Source organism: Hemicordylus capensis, chromosome 4 (genome assembly GCF_027244095.1).
Source record: "Hemicordylus capensis ecotype Gifberg chromosome 4, rHemCap1.1.pri, whole genome shotgun sequence".
In the NCBI taxonomy this organism is placed as follows: Eukaryota; Metazoa; Chordata; class Lepidosauria; order Squamata; family Cordylidae; genus Hemicordylus; species Hemicordylus capensis.
Genome location: NC_069660.1, coordinates 266,634,513 through 266,653,775, shown reverse-complemented (window position 1 = coordinate 266,653,775; position 19,263 = coordinate 266,634,513). Strand labels below are relative to the sequence as shown.

At 41.2% G+C, this 19,263-nt stretch overlaps 1 protein-coding gene across 1 annotated transcript; it reads left to right on the top strand.

The window, feature by feature from the left end:
* The first annotated feature begins 72 nt into the window (after window positions 1-72).
* Window positions 73-11,630, top strand: COPS5 (COP9 signalosome subunit 5). Its single transcript, XM_053250367.1, has 8 exons — window positions 73-356; window positions 1,914-2,148; window positions 3,629-3,757; window positions 5,117-5,182; window positions 6,680-6,765; window positions 7,641-7,752; window positions 9,765-9,913; window positions 11,248-11,630. The coding sequence occupies exons 1-8, from the start codon at window positions 205-207 to the stop codon at window positions 11,330-11,332; spliced, it is 1,014 nt and encodes a 337-aa protein (XP_053106342.1). The 5' UTR covers window positions 73-204; the 3' UTR covers window positions 11,333-11,630.
* Window positions 11,631-19,263: the final 7,633 nt, after the last annotated feature.

The following is a 19,263-nucleotide window of genomic DNA, read 5'->3' as shown; positions in this document are numbered from 1 at the left end:
GGGAGGCCGAGTCCACTGCCTTCACTAGGGGGCGAGCTTATCCGAGTCCTTCAGAACGGGCGGAACCATTGGAGAGCAACTCCCCCTCACTTCCGCCGTGTTTGGTTCGGGCTGCTGTGGCAGGCCAGACCAGAAGGCTTGGAGTGAGGCGCCTATCAGCGGTGAGCGGAGCCCAGCTCGGCCCGGCCTTGAGGAGCCGGTGAGATGGCAGCTGCCGGCCCCTCTGGGAGCGGGATGGCCCAGAAGACCTGGGAAATGGCCAACAACATGCAAGAGGCGCAGAGCATCGATGAGATCTACAAGTACGATCGCAAGCAACAGCAGGAGATCCTGGCGGCCAAGCCGTGGACCAAGGAGTAAGTCGTACTGGTGGGCGCGAGGAGGGCGGCAGGTCCCTCTGCTCCAAGAGCCTGGTTCCCCCATGATGCTTGGTGCCCGGACCAGGAGGGGTGGCGAGAGAGAAGGGTGGTGGTGCCCCTGCCCTGGCTAGAGCCTCGAGCCGGTCTGATCTTCTCAGCGGGCTCAAGAGGGCAGAGATGGCAGAAGGAGAGGCCGGCAAGGAAGTGGTCGCAGAACTCCGGCCAAGGGACTAGCAGCAGGGCATGAGTGACTGAAGGCTTTAATGGTAGTGCGTTAAAAGTAGTTTTAACAGTAATTGATGAGCTGCAGAGAGAAAAGCTTGGATCTTGGAGATCCTAGAGATGAAGAGGGAGCCGGACTTGGCTGTCATTTGGATGTTTTAAAGAAGACAAAAGGTGAACCTAAGGAAGGTAGAAGTGATCAATGCCTGCACATGCATGCTGTGATCCCTACATTCCACCGCTGGGGGAAAAGAGAGGCATGCTTATAGATTAGAAAACTGGCTTCCCCCAAAAGCAAATGCTGATAGGCAGTAAAATCCTGAACTGTCATATGCTGCAAAGCCAAAGGCCCAAAGGCGAAGCAGTTCACATAGTTTGAAAAATGAGTTCTGATTTTCCTCTCTGTTCAAGTAAGCATTGCTGCAATTTACAGGGATCTTCACAAATGTGAAATCCAAACAGCTTTTTGATCTGAAATTAAGAATGGCGAAGCAGAGTGTTGAACCTGGGTTTCCCATAGCTGAACACCATACTTATGCCAGCCAGGGGCAGAGCCACCATTGTGCAGAGTGGGTTCGAAGAGCCCTGGCTGCTGTGTTCAGGGGCCCGTGCCTGGTGCCCCAGCCACACACCCTGCATCTGATGTCAGACACAGGGGGTGTGGCCACAATCAAAAACAGGGTCATGCACCCCATTTGTGAGTAAACTTCGGCACCACATTTGCAGCACAGCTCTATTTTTGAAAAACTTCAACCAATTCTGAGTTCCCAGCCTGGCCGGAATGCGTGTCTCTGCTTTTGCAAGCAGAGAGGAGAGGTGCTCCCAGCTGCACTGCAAATGTGATGCCAGCCAAAGTTGCTCACAAAAAGGACACATGACCCCATTTGCTTAACATGGCCACACCCCCTGCATTTGACATCAGATGCAGTGCGTCTGACATCAGATGCAGGGGGTGTGGCTGGGCAGGGGCCGGTGGCGGTGGGCTGAACAGGGACCACCAGCATCCTTGCTCCGCCATCAGTGTTCCCTGTAACAGAGATTCCCAGATGGTTGTTGACTACAGCTTCCATCATCCTAGGCAGCTGCAGTGTCCTTTGGCTGGGGATGATGGGAGCTGTAGTCAAAAGCATCTGGGAATCCCTGTTACAAGGAACACTGCTGCAGCTTGCCTTTATGGACTTTGTTAGATCTTAATGACTGGCTGCAGTTATCAAGGCAAGTATTCCTCCCTTTGATAACCCAAGAATTTCTTAATTGTGCTTTGCATTTCTCTTATTTTCCTCACCTAAAACTGCAAACAAAGTGTTAACATCTCTTGTCTTTTAATTGCAGTCACCACTATTTCAAGTACTGCAAGATTTCTGCACTAGCGCTCCTGAAGATGGTCATGCATGCTAGATCAGGAGGCAACTTGGAAGTTATGGGCTTAATGCTTGGAAAAGTGGATGGTGAAACTATGATAATTATGGACAGCTTTGCTTTACCAGTGGAGGGCACTGAAACACGAGTCAATGCTCAGGCTGCTGCATATGAATATATGGCTGCATATATAGAAAATGCAAAGCAGGTAAAAATTTTTTAAAAGGGAGACTAACTTCTGTTTAGCAATTTAATATGCACTAAAGCACCTGGCAATCTTCTCTATATATAATTCTCCTGGGTATGCCTTGGAATATGCATCCCGGTGCTCAGCTGATTGGCTCGGTGGCGGAGGCACCTGAGGCGCACCCAGGAGGCAAGCGGCGGCGGCGGGCCTGGCCGCGGAGGCAAGCAGCGGGCTGCGGAGTCAACACTCGGCCCGGCCGTGGGCCCGGCCACAGAGGTGGCACTCTGCCTGGCAGCCTGGGCCTGTCTGCGGAAGCGGCCAGAGACTAGGGCAGAAGGTGGGGGAGAGATAACCGCCAGCCCCAAAGAGTGCACAGATGCTCTGTGCGGGGTTGGCTAGTTTATCATAGTTCAGTCTGTAACTTGTGAACGATGGGTTGTATTCAGAGGTGCCTTGTGCAAGCAGAAAGGCACTTGTATTTAAGCAAGGCAGAGTCTCTCCAGTTTCGGCTGATTCTTATTCCCACTACAGCGCCCTGCCTTCCATCCCATGATGCTCTGGAGGATCTCCTGACCCTTGGACATATTTTTAGGGGGCTGCGGTGTGGGGGAGGGGGCAGACAGGCGAGTACAGTTGTGTGAGCAGAGCTGTACTTACACTTCTGGATTCAAACCAATATGTGTAAAGTAAGCTGTAACTTCCAAACCCCCTCTTGCTTCTGCAGTTCCTTTATACACATTCTTAGTGTTACACTTTATCCATTTTTGTGTACATATGCATTGTTATAGAAGTCTGGAAACATAACAGACTGATCAAGTTATCCAGTTTAATTTCTGAATGTAAAAAGTGTACAATGAAGCCAAATTTGTTCTTAAAAGAAATGCTGGCATAGATATTATTGCCGGTTTCCTAAAAGCACCTGGCTGGCCACCTTTGGAAACAACACTGGGCTAGATGGTCTTCTTGTCTGATCCAGCAGGGCTATTCTTTAGGGGTGTACTGAAATATGATCCAGCTGTCCAAGTCGCGGGCACCCCCTTTTTAATTTGAGGGCTTACACAGCCCCTTTAAAGTGGAGGAGAGCAGATCCGTACCTGCTCCTCCTCCACGTGATGCCATTGTCGCAATTTTGGCACTCCTCCAGCTATGCCTGTCGCATAGGCCATGTGCGTGCCGGTGCCATGCAGGGGCAGCTAGAAGATGCCCCGCCAGCACATGGGTGTAGCTAGGGGGAGCACCAGGATTGCAGCAATGGCAGCGAGTGGAGGAGGAGCAGGTACAGACCTGCTCTCCTCCGCTTTAAAGGGGCTATGTAAGCCCTCAAATTTAAAGGGGGGTGCCCACGATCTGGAAACACGAAATCATGTTTCGGCACACCCCTAATTATTTCATTTTATTTTTAAATAAAATCTGCAGTTTGCTAACTGTCCAAAAGAGGGCAGTGATCCCCTTGTGAAAAGTATTTAATGTGTTATATTTTCACCCTTTTTACTTTGGTTAGGTTGGTCGTCTAGAAAATGCAATTGGATGGTATCACAGCCACCCTGGCTATGGCTGTTGGCTTTCAGGAATTGATGTCAGTACTCAGATGCTTAATCAGCAATTTCAAGAACCATTTGTGGCTGTGGTTGTAAGTATAGTATGGGAACTCGGTGCTTTTATCAGTGAAATACTCAGGATAACTTGATGGTAAACTTAAGTTGTTTTGCTTTGATAATACTGGATATTTTGCCCTAATGTAGCTTTTCTTCTCTTGCTGGCTTTTTGTATAATTCAGTGAATGCTATTTGGGAGGAAAACTTGTTCACAGTGAGTGGAGATATTTTCAGTTGTTAGACGGATGTAATATTTATCATTATGTCTAATTACTATTGCTTCACCACCATCAGTTTATTACAGCTGAAATCAGACTCAACTTATTCAAGCCAATATCTGTAGGATCACTTCCTAACCTGGAAAAACAATTAATATCCTGTACAAAATAAGACCTCCACTTCGGTTCATTTAACCATGTTCATGGGAATAGTTGCTTCCGTTTCACAAATGTCCTTTACAGCATTATGGCCTTTAACTCACTTGTTTTGGTTAGTACAGGAATTAAAACAAGGAGGAAAGGAAAGGAAAAGGAGTATACACTCACCTTTTTAAGAGAAGTAATTCCTAATTCCTTCAAGGTTTCTTGAGCTCTGCCTCTGTCACCATGAGAATATGACTACTTGTGCTATTAGAAGCAAAGGACAACTCAGTTGAGTCTCTCTGTGACATGATTAAATATCCTCCTGAAAATAATATGTTACACTTCTGTTCCTAAAACTCATATAAGCAGTGCAGCACACCATTCTGTATAAACCCTAAAGAATGTGAACTTTGAATCAGCTGTCCTTTTCTAATATGGGTTTATAGAAAAGCTTTTTTTTAAAAAAAGTTTTTATTGTATAATATAATGCAGAGTTCATTTAAATTTCAGGACAGTATCAGAAAGTACTTTAAAGCTTGTTGGATAGAATGTAGAGTCTTAAGGGTTGGATTCCGGATTACAACAGGCAAAAGTAAATAGTAAGTTAGTAATTTGCATATCCATTTCTTACTGAGACTACCTTCAAGAGATAGTCATTCATTAGAATGATTGTATGGGTAAATAAGTACTTTTAAAACTCAAATCAGCAAATATTTCCAGATTTGAACTCATATTGTGGCAACAGATGAAAAGTCAGTTGGGAAGAACAGAATTCTGGATTATTTCCCTCTTTGATTTCTTCTGTGCAATTAAAACTTAGGGATACAAATATAAGAATTTTGGATTTTGTATATAAATCACATGTTATACTGAAATGTTTTTAGACGGGTCTTAATCATTTTCTCCAAAGGATGATATCAACAGGAAGCTGACTTTGGAACTAAAACAAAGATGAATTTGAGCTGAAGTTGTGAAAATGCCATTTTACTGATTCTTAGTGAATTGTGAATAACTTTCAAATACATTTTATAGATTGACCCAACAAGGACAATATCTGCAGGAAAAGTAAATCTTGGAGCTTTTAGGACATATCCTAAGGTAACAAGTTCATTACATTTATTTTTAAATACACTGACATCCACTACTACTAAATGTTTCTCCTGGTACATTGGTATACGTTTTTTAAGCATTTATTTACTGACATAGGAAGACTGTGGAACAGTTGTTAAACTTATATTTTGACTATACCTTTTATATTTTATGGTGAATATTGTTGACCAAGTTTTAAAAGTTGATTTTTTAAAATATGTGCATATTACCCACAGGATAAATGATAAAAGAATGTTAGAATTTTTATTAATTATGGAAAAAAAGTCTAAGATTAAATTGGTCAAGGGAAATAGACTTCTTTAATACTTTCCTTTAGAAACAAATACATGCCCTACTTCATTATATAGATTGATACTCAAGCAGTGGCACAACTAAAGTATACTCTATATTGAATGTTACATAGGAAGCTGCCATATCCTGAGTCAGACCATTGGTCTATCTAGCTCGGTATTGTCTTCACAGACTGGCAGCGGCTTATTGTTAATGTTATTAAGGGGACACCTGTTACAGGATTTTTGTGAGAGGGTTTTGATCTCTGTACCTGATTTAGTTTAATAGGATATTTCAGGACTACACATGCTATTTTAGTATCTAAATATGCCTGTTCTACTTTAGTTACAATAATTTGATAGATGTACCAGGCTTTGCCATGGAAGCAACAAAAAAAGTTTTTCCCTTTGGAAATCTAATAATTATATCATACTTTAGAACACTTATACCTTTGTTTAGAAAGTTGCAAGGGAAGGGCTAATATGTTTGCTTTAGAAGCTGCTAGAACATGTACCACGTGTCTTAAAACTTCCCTGTGTTGTTAAGAGGGTGCTGAACAAAGACGTGACATATGAAAGCACTCCTGTGTTGCAGACTAAATTCAGGAAGTGAGCTTCTGCAGTGATTTATAACAAAGGAGGAGAAACAGCAGCCTGTATCCAGGCTAACGTTCTTCCGATGCACCAGGGTTGTATGAACAGTAGTTGTATGAGCAGTGGAAGGGTGGTTTTTAGGTATTTCTCCCCCCCCCCACCCTTCCCTCTACAGCTGTCTGTATTTCCCAAAGCTATCTCCTTCAGGGTCCCCTAGCCCACATGGACAAAGTTTCAGAAGGCACAGGCAGCTGCAAAAGGGAGGGGGGATTGCAACCCCCTCCCATTGCACAATGGAAAACCCTGGCAAGTCAGTGGAGTCTGGATGTTGGCCAGTGTGTCCTTTATACTCTAAGTCAAACAAAAGATAAGTGAAACCAAAGAAAAGTGAAACCAATACTGACATCATTCTCAAATTTCTGGATCTGCAACTGGATTATGTAACTAGCCATGCATAAACATTCAAACCATCACGTGAAACTGAAATAGTCTTTGTTCAGAGTGAAATAATCTATTTTAATGTCCAGAGTGAAATTTATTTTTTATCTTTTTAAAAACACGATTTAATTAAAGGGATGCTGCATTACACTTTTTCTTGTTCCTTTTTTCTTTCATCCCTCAGGGATACAAACCTCCGGATGAGGGCCCTTCTGAATATCAGACCATCCCACTTAATAAAATAGAAGACTTTGGAGTGCACTGCAAACAGTAAGGGATGGTTTGCTAATACAGATGTTTTTGAATGTTCTTCACCTTGGAAAGAAATAATAGGTTATTATAGCAACTCAAGGAAAACACCTGCTAAGTGGAGCACTCATGATTTGTTGAATCATGAAAGAGTGAAAAGCCTGTGCACTCCTTTCTCCCCCTCACCTGTCCTTCTTGCACAACCAGCAAAATAGAAGGTGCAGTAGTCTGTTAAACTGCTTTCTGCAAACCAAGGTTGATCCTGGTTTGTAGGGAAGAAAGGTGAGGGGAGAGGAGGGAATGCATAGTTTTACCTCTTCCTCGCACATTCATGATCCAAGAAACCATGGCAGTTCAGAGAGCCAGTTGTTTGGATACAACCCTCTCTATTTAACTCCTGTTATTTACAACCTACATGTCTCACATTGCAATTTTTTCTTTGTATAACACTGTGAGCCACTTTGTGGGCCTATATTAATGGGAAAGTGGGATAGACTTTTTTTAAAGCTATATCTATGTATTCAAATAGTTTATATTTATCTCTAGCTCTTTGGTGCATATTATATTGGCTTGACTAAGCACAAGACAATTTTATTGTATTCGTCTAACAACGTAGGCATACATAGGCATGTGAGGAACTCTGTTCCAGATCTTTTTTGCCATCTCTTTGCTCATCACCATATTGTCTTGTCATTTACTAAGTAAATGGCATGAAACAGCCCTCTTAAGTGGTATATTGAATTGTTCTTAGAATGAATAGTGGTGGTCTTGTTTCTTGATCCCCTTTGCGCTCTCGGTCTTTGTCCAAATGGGAGAGTGCTTAAAACATAGAAACTTCTTTAAGAGACCAACTTTTTAAAAATAGCTTCATATCTTTCTTTTTTTTCCCCTTACAGGTATTATGCTTTAGAAGTTTCCTATTTTAAATCCTCTCTAGATCGTAAGTTGCTTGAGCTTCTGTGGAACAAATACTGGGTGAACACTCTTAGTTCATCTAGTTTGCTTACTGTAAGTATTGCTTTAAGTTTGACTCGCTTGTGATTGGTAGGGGTCACCAAAATAAACACACAATCTTCAAGGCAGGGACCTGTAGGCAAGACTATCAAAGGGAACCTTAGTGAAATAGGCTAATAACACACATACCTCCATTATGCTGAAAACCAAGAAAAGCCTGCACAGTATGCATGCTCATGGACAACAGGATATGGTCCCATTCCCCCCACCCCCACCCGCCCAGCAGTGTCAGTTAACATGAATCGATTGTGAGGAAGGAAGCTAGAAGTGGTAAGTAAGGAGCTCCTGCCTCCAACTTCTTGCACCTTCTTGGGAAAGCCTACTTCTCTTGTTTAGCAGTTAAATGTTCCTGTAGATGTGTGTTGCCATTACCCCAAAGCAATATTCACTAAGAGCAGAAGTTGTTAGCCTACTTTCCACATCCTTTTGAGATAGCCTTGCTATCCGTGTGTGTGTGTGTGTGTGTGTGTGTGTGTGTGTGTGTGTGTGTGTGTGTTTCCTCCGGCAACTTTGCAATGCTTGCACCAATTTGCATCAAATTTAGTACCACAAAGGGATTAGGAGTATACACGAAACTTGTTTTGGTGGTTCAGATTGAATTCGTGCTGTGTGTGTGTGTGTGTGTGTGTGTGTGTGTGTGTGCGTGCACGTGCGTGCGTGTGTGTGTTTCTTCCAACAACTTTGCAATGCTTGCACCAATTTGCATCAAATTTAGTACCACAAAGGGATTAGGAGTATACACGGAACTGGTTTTGGTGGTTCAGTTTGAATTCGAACTGAACTGCCTGTCCACGAGCCAGTTTGGTCAAACCAGCCAGCAGTCCAGTCGGTCAAACTGGTTCAAGGGGCTCTGCTTCTAAAGAGGAATCTGGTGAGGATTCCCCTTTACAAGCAATGGGGAATCCTGCCTTTAAAAGGGATCTAAGAGCAGCTGTGGGGACAGCAAAAGGGCATCTTACCAGCTTCGGTGGCACAGTGGCTCCTCTAAACCCTGATGGTGCTTCCCCGTGTCCCACTGGTGGCCTGTGCGTTTGAGGGGAACATTGGCAGGGAGGAGGAGGAGCCACCACTGTACCGCCAAAGCCAGTAAGGTGCTCTTTTGACACACACACACAAACCCTCCCTCCCACCCTTAGAACCCTCTTAAAGGCAGGATTCCCCTTTGCTTGAATCCTCACCAGATTCCCCTTTACAAGCAGAGCCCCTTGAACCAATCTGTATCCAACTGGGCCTGGTCTGGTTTGAACTCTGACCATCCACCTTTTGTTTAGTCCAGTTTGAGGTTAAACTGGGCCAGTTTGAATCGAACAGGGTTAAGTTCAAACTGGTTTGACACATCCCTAATAGGGACATGGGACATCTGAATGGTATGGTATGTGATGACTTCATGCCTCCCAATCCAAGATGGCAGCCACTCAAAAAGCAAGTGGATTATTTCTTTCCAGAACTGCTTGTTTTTTGTTTTGTTTTTGAACAAAGCTGCTATAGATATATATTGTGAGGCAAATACATACCTGGAACTATTGCAGTAATTTGAAAGACCAAAATAAACATCTAGAATAAGGGAATTGTAATTCTCACACAATTTCCAAATCAGATAACACTGATTCTAAGGCAAAGAGGTACAACTGGCTGGTTAACCAGTACAGACATTACACTAAACCATGGTTTGGCAAGCAGGCTCAAGTCCTAGGCTTGCATTCTGCCTTTCTCTATTATTGGCCATGAATTCATATGAACTACCTGGTGCCATTTGGGTTACGTAGTATAAAAATTGAATGAATGAAAGAATAATTTTTTTCACATTTTTGTGTTAGATGATAGTAGACTCGTTACTTTTTGCAGTTTTCTATGATAACTGCCAGTGCAGTTGCTTGATACACAAAATAATCTCTAGCAGTTTGTAAATATGTGTTAAGATTGACTACTTGCTTAATATGAATTGTTCTAAGTAGCAACATAGATAACAGTTCTATATGCAATGTTAAAATACCTTCAAAATGCAGAATGCGGACTATACCACTGGGCAAGTCTTTGACCTATCAGAAAAACTAGAGCAGTCAGAAGCACAACTAGGCCGAGGAAGCTTCATGTTGGGTTTAGAGTCCCATGATAGAAAATCGGAAGACAAACTAGCCAAAGCAACGAGGGACAGGTAAGTTGGTAATCATTCAGGAAAGTATTTTAAGGAAGAATGCTTATCACTGTAACACAAGCTGTCCTGCTAACTGGGCAAAGAGACATCTTTCAAAGTGACGATTCTCTTTATATATAGGGAAGAATGACTGACCCTTTTCAAGCCCAAAGCCATATCCTTTCAATGGCTGTTGCTGGTGGGCTTTGTGGGGCAGCAGGGAGCTGCTTTTCAGGATGTATTAGGGGCCTGCATTGGAAAAGGGAAACTGAAAGTCTTTCTGCATGTGTGGAACACCAAAACATGGCACTTTGGATCCCAGCCTACAGAGTGAACAAAGTGTAGTTCACTACAAGCTATCCTCCATTATTTTATAGAGCTGATGGGAATGGCTTCTTTTGATTGGACTTTTACACTGGAATGTTTTATCTCTTTGCTTTCTTGTTACTGTACTTTATTGTACTCTTAGATTTGTTTATAAGTTATTTCTCTAAGCTGCTCTGGTAGCCCTGGCTGAACAGCATCTAATAAATTATCTGAACAAAGAGGAAATATTTCCTATATAACTTTATAGTGAAGAATTTAGCATCTGTGCGGTCTTCTTGTTTTATTTTCTGCACTTTAACCATGTTCTAGACCTCACTGCAGTTACACATGGTTCCCAGGCAGTCTCCCATCCAGGCCAGATCTGCTCATCTTCAGCTGTGTAGCTGTATTGTGTGCCTTCAGACCATACCCTGAGTTTACTGGCATAAAGAGCACGTAGAGTATGTAATGAAAAAGGAAACATTTGACACCCGTGTCAGCAAAACCGTTCAGCAGACCCAGACTTCATCTAGTCCAGAGACCTGTTCCCCACCGTGGCCCTACCAGAAGCTGCCAGGAAGCTCACAAGCGGGAGATGTATGAAAATAGCCTTCTCCCTCTGTTACTTCCCAGCAACTGACATTCAGGCATACTGCCTCTGAATCTGGAGGCGCCATACAGCCTTGTGTAATGGCATGCTAAGAATTGTCGCACTGTTCCATTCTTTTTATTGACCATACATATGCCCCAAGTTTCAGAGGCAACCTTATTACTGACATAGTAAAACAGACAGAATTTTTTTGTTGTAGACTGAAGGTGTCAAACCTATAAAGTATGAAACTGAATACTTGTATATAAAGAGGGTTTACCTTTTAAAGCAAATAGCTTTGACAGTGGATTGAATTGTTGTGTCTTTTCATTGCTGGACAGGGGTGGAGATTTATAGGGTTATGGGCACCGTGAGCTCCTAAGACAGTTGAATAACTTCTGATACAGTGACAGAATTGCATTTAGCCCATTTTAAATTTATGCTTTTATTTTTCCCTCAGCTGCAAGACCACCATAGAAGCTATACATGGATTGATGTCTCAGGTTATTAAGGACAAACTTTTTAATCAAATTAATATTGCTTGAAGTACACCACCAGCTGATAAGTATCTTCAAGGTAGAGAGAGACGTACCTACTTGGACTTGTTCAGTTTGGAACTGAAGCCAGAATGGAACTCTTCAGTTAATTTGTAGTACTTTAAATCATCTCTGCTACTTCCTTGCCCAGTTCTAAGAACAGTGCTTGGAAATTTATTGTAACTCTGTTCTTTACCATAAAGTTTTGGTTGTTGCTTCAAAAGAGCAGTAAATGTGACTGTTTCTGGATGATAGAGCTTTAAAATTTATCTCTGTCAATCTGCAATAAAGATCTCTTTAAAATGGCCAGGTGCTCTTTTCATTTTGCTTTGTTTAATTTTATCTCTGAATTTCATCATTCTCTTTCTCTCTCCTTCTCACATCAAGCTCTTGCGCCAGAAGCCGTAAATTGTTTCTGGATTAGCCTATTTGGCTCTGTAGTTCTCACTAAAGTATGGAAAAGGCTGCATAATCTGGTCTTCCTCAATCAGTACATGTCTTGGAGCCAGGTTCTTTGCTGAACTGCAAACCCCTCTGGTATATTTTAGCTGCATGCATACATGCATGCAACTCATCACCTCTGGTGATGTATACCTCCATGGAGGTCCAGCACACTATTTCTGATCCTATGGTTGTCTCTTCAAGTTTCTAGCTTTCTGCCCAGTGTTTGGCATACCTTGCAAATATATGGTTTAAATATGAGTGGGGCCTCTCCTCCACACCTGCCACTCATATTTACTTGCTTTCTTACCTGGACACTGTCATTGCAAAAGTGGATACATGACTTTTTGCAATGTCAGTTCAAATCATTGCTGCAAATTGCATGCATATTATTTTCTGTAATCGGTTTAACTGAGCTTCATAGTCCCAGTTCAGAAGTATATATCCAAATAATATGATGCAGATTTGAATTGTGCATCAGTGCACAATAGCTTGCACGTCCAGTGGTTGTGTTTCCTTTAATGAAAAATATCAATGCTTGGGACACTTATCTGCAGCAGCAAATATACGGCTTTCACATTGGGAATAGAAGATTGCAGATATTTGGGGCATTTCTATTCTTAACTGGGTTCTGGATAGTTTAAGATACTAAACATCCTCGCAACCAGCATGCTTTAGCTATGACTGTAAATGCACCAGCAGCTTATTTTGGCAGAGTCAAGAGATGTGTGTAGCTTGTTCACAGTATTTGCTGTGTTGAATACCCTTTCACAATGCACAGATGTGGTTGAGCAGCCCAAAGTTTTCTTTGACTGAGCTCCATCTTGCTGAAAAAGGGTACTCCAGTCCGTAAGCACAACTTGCTTGATTAATTGGTATGGTCTTAAACATCTGATCAAAGTTTTAATTGCTTAAGGTTTTAATTAAATTAGCTGATTAAAGCTCTATCAAAATAAAAGATTCATTGTGATGTGAGTGGTGCTTTGCAGAGTGAAGTAGCAGGTTTAACAGCTTCAACTGTTTTAACAATGCATTTCCACATATTTAAAATATGTTGGAAGTAGTGCATAATAAAATTCCAGCTCGAAGGCTGCGTTTAAAATCAACAAACTGTCTAGTGGGTTCTTATTCTGAACAGTCAAAATACTGCACAATGCAATAATACAATGGAGTACACTGAAACCTTTTGAAAATAAGCAGCATGACAGAAGGTGGCCACGGAACTTGGAATTATTCTCAGTCAATGTTTTGGTGTTTGAATGTACGCTGCAAAGGATTTCAGGGAAACTGCTGTGTGAATGATAAGATGCAGACATAGGAATCGTGCATGTACAGGAATTCATTTATGCTGCTGGAGTCTGCACTGTGTCTGAATTCGTTGTATAAACTTAAATGAAAACACACTGTTTACCTTTCAGCATTCTTCTATATTTCTGGATTATTTTAAAGTTAGTTAAACTGCAATGGCAACTTTTCTGAGCAAGAGAGTTTTCTTGGGTAACTAGTTACATAAAGCAGTGCTGCTAAAGCACAATTCTTATATGTTGCATACAAAGTCTTGGTGATGTACTTGCAGACATCCACTACATTTAAGATTCAGAGTTTCTCTGTGTACTTGCTCATCAGTACTCTTGAACTATTTGTATTGATTTTTTTCCTAATCAAGGTATACATTTTATTATTTAACAATATGACAGAAGCATACACTGCCCAATCCTCTATTCTGAGTAGATAATTTTGTACTATCCTTGTAGGAGGGATTATCCAGTAATTTTGCTGTTTTGGGTGGTAGTGTTTTAAAAGGCAAGACAACTAGAGTTGCTTTATGAAGGAAGGAAGGAAGGAAGGAAGGGACTTGCTTTGGTTAAATCCTACATCCTTTGCATACCATCACATTGTTAACTGATTTAGACTTCTAAACTTATGCTGGTGCTGCGATGTTCTTTTGCAATACCCATAAAGACCAGAGTGTTCTAGGGAGAGGTGTTTTGTACACATGAGACCATTTGTGCAAAAGATTTACACAGCACACTCCCTGGTATGCTGACACAACCACTTTTTAATTATCTATTTGAAACATACAGTAGTAAGGTTATAGGCAATCTCTTCCATAATCTTTTTCATCATATTCTTTTGATACAATATGATGTATTATCTATTGCATTGTATCTTAGCATAATCTCTTGTGAATAAGTGGCCACTTTACTAGATGCATGCACCAGAGTCATGCATCTGGACTTCCAAAAAGCTTTTGACGAAGTTCCTCATCAAAGACTCCTGTGGAAACTTAGCGGTCATGGGATAAGGGGACAAGTACATGTGTGGATTGCTAACTGGTTGAAAGACAGGAAACAGAGGGTAGGGATAAATGGGGAGTTTTCACAATGGAGGGAAGTAAGAAGTGGGGTCCCTGGGGATCTGTACTGGGACCGGTGCTTTTTAAATTATTCATAAATTATCTAGAACCAGGAGTAAGCAGCAAGGTGGCCAAATTTGCAGATGATACCAAACTTTTGGGTAGTGAAATCCAAAATTGATTGTGAGGAGCTCCAAAACGATCTCTCCAAACTGGGTGAATGGGCGACAAAGTGGCAAATGCGGTACAATGTTGGCAAGTGTAAAGTGATGCACATTGGGACGAAAAACCCCAACTTCAAGTACACGTTGATGGGATCTGAGCTGTGGGTGACTGACCAGGAGAGGGATCGTGGGGTCGTGGTGGACAGCTCGCTGAAAGTGTCGACTCAATTCATGGCAGCTGTGAAAAAGGCGAATTCCATGCTAGGGATCATTAGGAAGGGGACTGAAAATAAAACGGCTAATATTTTAATACCCTTATACAAAACTATGGTGTGACCACACTTGGAGTACTGTGTACAATTCTGGTCACCACATCTAAAAAAGGACATTGTAGAACTGGAAAAGGTGATCAGGGGCCTAGAGCACCTTTCTTATGGGGCAAGGCTACAACACCTGGGGCTTTTTAGTTTAGAAAAAAGACTGTCTGCGGCGAGACATATAAAATCATGCATGGTGTGGAGAAAGTGGATTGAGAGAAATTCTTCACCCTCTCCCATAACACTAGAACCAGGGGTCATCCCATGAAATTGATTGCAGGGAAATCTAGGACCAACAAACAGAAGTACTTTTTCACATAATGCATAATCAGCTTGTGGAATTCTCTGCCACGAGATGTGGTGACAGCCAACAACCTGGGTGGCTTTCAGAAGGGTTTGGATAACTTCATGGAGGAGAGGTCTATCAACGGCTACTAGTTGGAGGGCTGTGGGCCACCTCCAGCCTCAAAGGCAGGATGCCTCTGAGTACCAGTTGCAGGGGAGTAACAACAGGAGAGAGGGCATGCCCTCAACTCCTGCCTGTGGCTTCCAGCAGCATCTGGTGGAGCACTGTGAGAAACAGGATGCTGAACTAGATGGGTCTTGGGCCTGATCCAGCAGGGCTGTTCTTATGTTCTTATCTGATGAAGTGGGCTTAGTCCATGAAATGTTATGCTAAAATAAAATTGTCAGCTTTTTAAGGCACCACAACACTTTTTCCTGCAACAGACTAACACAGCTGTACCTTGTTGAAGATGTTAAATTGCTGGGTTAAAAAAAAAGATTGGAATTGCAAGATTTTTGGACATGAACAATACATAGGATTGCAAACAATCTATCAAATTGAAAGTGCTACATAAATAACATAGGGGATTTCTCTCCCCTTCCCCACCCACTTATTTAGCAAATATAAGTCTAACATAATGTTTTAAAATCGGTTTGCTATGTAACAAAGATGTAGCTAGTACTGAAGAATTAAGTTGAGTTGCACTTGTGGTTTTTTCTTCTGCTCATGTCCTTCTGAAATTGTGTGTGTGTGAGAGAGAGGGGGGGAGGGGGAGGAATATGAATATGTGTGTGTTTCTATAGCATACAGGAATTGGATCTTGTACCTTTTATTTTGAATGAATAAACCCTGCTAACTGAACAAAGGGGCACCATTTTAAAGTGGTGATTCTCTTATGTCTTAGCAGCAGAGAGAACAAGTGTGCCTATTCAAGCCCAGCACAACATCCTGCCAGTGACTGTCTACCTTTTCGTTTCTCTGTAGACGGTGAGCCCTTTGGGAACATGGTACAGGGAAGAATTGTTATTTATTATTTTTCTATGTAAACACATTTGAGAACTTTTGTTGAAAAGTGATATTTGTAATAATAGTATTATACACAATTCTACTAAAGTTCCACTCTTTATCCAGTATCTGTTGGAAACATTTCACAACCAGCTTAAAAAGTTATTGTAAAATTTAAGCACTTAGAGGAAAGCAACAGTTTAACTATATTTGATATTGGGGATTAATTGCTTTAGCATGTACGACTCTCTCTTTTTACAAAAACAGAGAGATTACTGACATTGAGGAGCCTCTTGTAAAGTTAAGCAGCATTCATATTTACTTTGGAGTTCAATACTGTTGTACTGAACTTTGTAATGACCTAACAAAATGGACAAATTTCCTTCAGGGCACATTTTGATTAACTTCGGTCAAATTTTTCAGAGTCATATTCACAAAGTATAAAGTTGATCCTTATTCCTTTTACAATTCCTTGTGGAGACAAAAGAATTGCTGTGCTCTTTGGTTTTATTATTTAAAAACATTGCTGTTTTTAGTCAAATCACTACAATGTACTGTTGAAGCATCTAAAATTAGAAGACTGGCATACATGCTATTCCTCCATCTACTTCCACGTCTAGCCTTATCCTTACAGAGAGATTGGCTTGAAAACTACAGAAAGTGTTTTAGAACACTTATCACTAAACAATCATGAAGATGTGCTATGTCAGAGCCAGCTTGAGGACTGTATGACAGAACAAAGCACCATATGAGTGCCATTTGGGGCAATGCATATCCTAAAATGCAGCCACGGGCATGAGGCTGGCTGAAGTTCTAAGGTCAAGAAGGTGGAAGAAGGACTTGGTAAGAGCTATCTTCTTCCCATACTCCTCAGTGTCCAAGAAGGGAGGGTGATGCAGTTTCCTGTATGCCACTTTGCAATAAGTCAGGAAGGGGAGACCGACTGTCTGACCACCTTCTTCGTTGGAGCTAAAAGGCCCCGACAGTGTGGCACACCTGTCACTACTGCATAAGATTATTGTTATGAACATGGATGTACTACCCACTTGAACCAAAAAAAGTTTGAGTAATTTACATAGTGAAAGAAATTGAAAAGGCTGATCCCTGTACCACAATCTGAAACGAAAAAGACAAGGAAGATGTCAGCAAACAGCCACTGGAAAAGATTCTATGCAACAATAAACAGGAACAATTACTGTTCTGCTAAGTATGAGTACCACTACTTTAAAAAAAGTGTCTCTTTGCTCCATTACCAAGGTTGAAATGTGTAATGTAAATATTTATTTTGTGCAATAAAATCATTTAAAGGAGGGAAGAAAAGTATCCTCTTTTTAAAAAATGTTGATTCTTTAAAAGTGTATTTTTCATGGTGGAGGGAGGTGATATCGTTTTTCTCACCAGATGCTAATTCGTGGAACTGGCCCTGCTATATATACAAGGAACTTTGTATTTGCATCAAAATATCTTCAGTATAAATATAAGCCAGGTGCAAATCTCATATAGAAAAACAAGCTCTCATGCAGTCATACACATATATTAAAATATGAAACAGTAGGAATCATGTATAGCATTTGAAGATCCACAAAATTCAATCCATTTGTTCCTCATTAAATCATTCTGTATATTCATAAGTCTCTCTGTGTTATATGACACCTGTTAATGAAGGCAGGATAAAGAAAGTTGAGAGAACAGTGAGAAATGTGGCAGGTTAGGCAGTATCCTGCTGGTGTCCATAGGAACATTCAGGCCATTTTTAATTTCATTTTTAGATTAGCACTGATCTAAAACAATATTTGCACATTTCTACACACACCTTCTTCCCAGAGTTGCATGTACCAAGTTCACTCTTTTTTATTAATAAATACTGGATTTGCTCAAATAGATTGAATAGGATCATAATAGAGCCAATTCCAGCATCATAGGGTAGTCAGGTTCTGAGACTTTTATATTTTGAGAACATACAATTGCATCATGTCTATATCCATAAAAGACACACACCCCTTAAAAAAAATTACAATGAGATTACAACATTGCATAGAACATGATTGAGGACAATAATAATATATGTGAGTATAACTGAAAAAGAAAAAAATCCCTGAAAAATAATAAGACAACCAACACGGGAGAAAAATTGCGGGGGAGAGATATGTCTTCTTCTAAAGATATATATCTTATGTTCAACGCATAAACAATTCATTAAAATTCGATCAAATAGCTGAAAATTCTTCTTTGCCTTACCTTCAGCGGGGGCGGGGGGCGGGGACAGTTCAAATGCAGACAAGGAACATGTATCAGTTATCCAAAGTTACAGTTCAGGAGTAAATTATCCTTCTGGTGTTGTTTTATAATCCTTTTGGTTATCCGTCCCCTGCCCAAGTGCAAAGAATCCACATTTCTTGATATAATACTAGATTCCATATGCTGGGGATGTACCCCAACAAAACATGCCTTGTCAGGCCAGGGGCGTAGCAAGGGTGGAGTGGGCCCAGAGACAAGATTTTAAAATGCCCCCCCCCCCTCACTGAAGCTCAGCTCATGAAGTAAAGAAATTTTAAAGGAGGCTGAATAGTGGTAAAAAAAAAGCATAGTAAAATTTATATAAACTTATGTGCCACAACAGAACATCATCCTAAATTATTTTTTTAAAGGTTTTGTAAATTGTGGATGATGCAAGTCATTTAATGGTACTAAAGAAAGACATGCTGTTCTGGTAGCTCCAGGTCTTAACACTCACGTCAATTCAGAGGATGAATACAACTGAAGGAAGCCCAGAATGCGGATGCACAGCTGGGGGAGTCAGTCATGTGACTTGCCTCTGGGGGGCCCCCCAAGGCAATGGGCCCCCAGACAACTGTCTCCCCTTGCCCTATTATAGTTACGCCCCTGTGTCAGGCAATGATTGCTGCAAAATCATATTAACAACTATATGAATTTCAAGCCAAGATGGCACAATAACCAGACAGGACCAAACCATACAGGTGAAACTCGGAAAATTAGAATATCGTGCAAAAGTCCATTAATTTCAGTAATGCAAATTAAAAGGTGAAACTGATATATGAGACAGACGCATTACATGCAAAGCGAGATAAGTCAACCCTTAATTTGTTATAATTGTGATGATCATGGCGTACAGCTCATGAAAACCCCAAATCCACAATCTCAGAAAATTAGAATATTACATGGAACCAAGAAGACAAGGATTGAAGAAAAGAACAATATCGGACCTCTGAGAAGTATAAGCATGCATATGTATTCAGTACTTGGTTTGGGCCCATTTTGCAGCAATTACTGCCTCAATGCGGCGTGGCATGGATGCTATCAGCCTGTGGCACTGATGAGGTATTATGGAAGACCAGGATGCTTCATTAGCG

Excerpts from the sequence above, each read along its gene's own strand:
- COPS5 (XM_053250367.1), top strand. The coding sequence starts at position 205 with ATGGCAGCTGCCGGCCCCTCTGGGAGCGGGATGGCCCAGAAGACCTGG. Across the intron at positions 2,149-3,628 it reads ATATAGAAAATGCAAAGCAG|GTTGGTCGTCTAGAAAATGC; the intron begins GTAAAAATTTTT and ends TACTTTGGTTAG. Across the intron at positions 9,914-11,247 it reads GCCAAAGCAACGAGGGACAG|CTGCAAGACCACCATAGAAG; the intron begins GTAAGTTGGTAA and ends TTTTTCCCTCAG.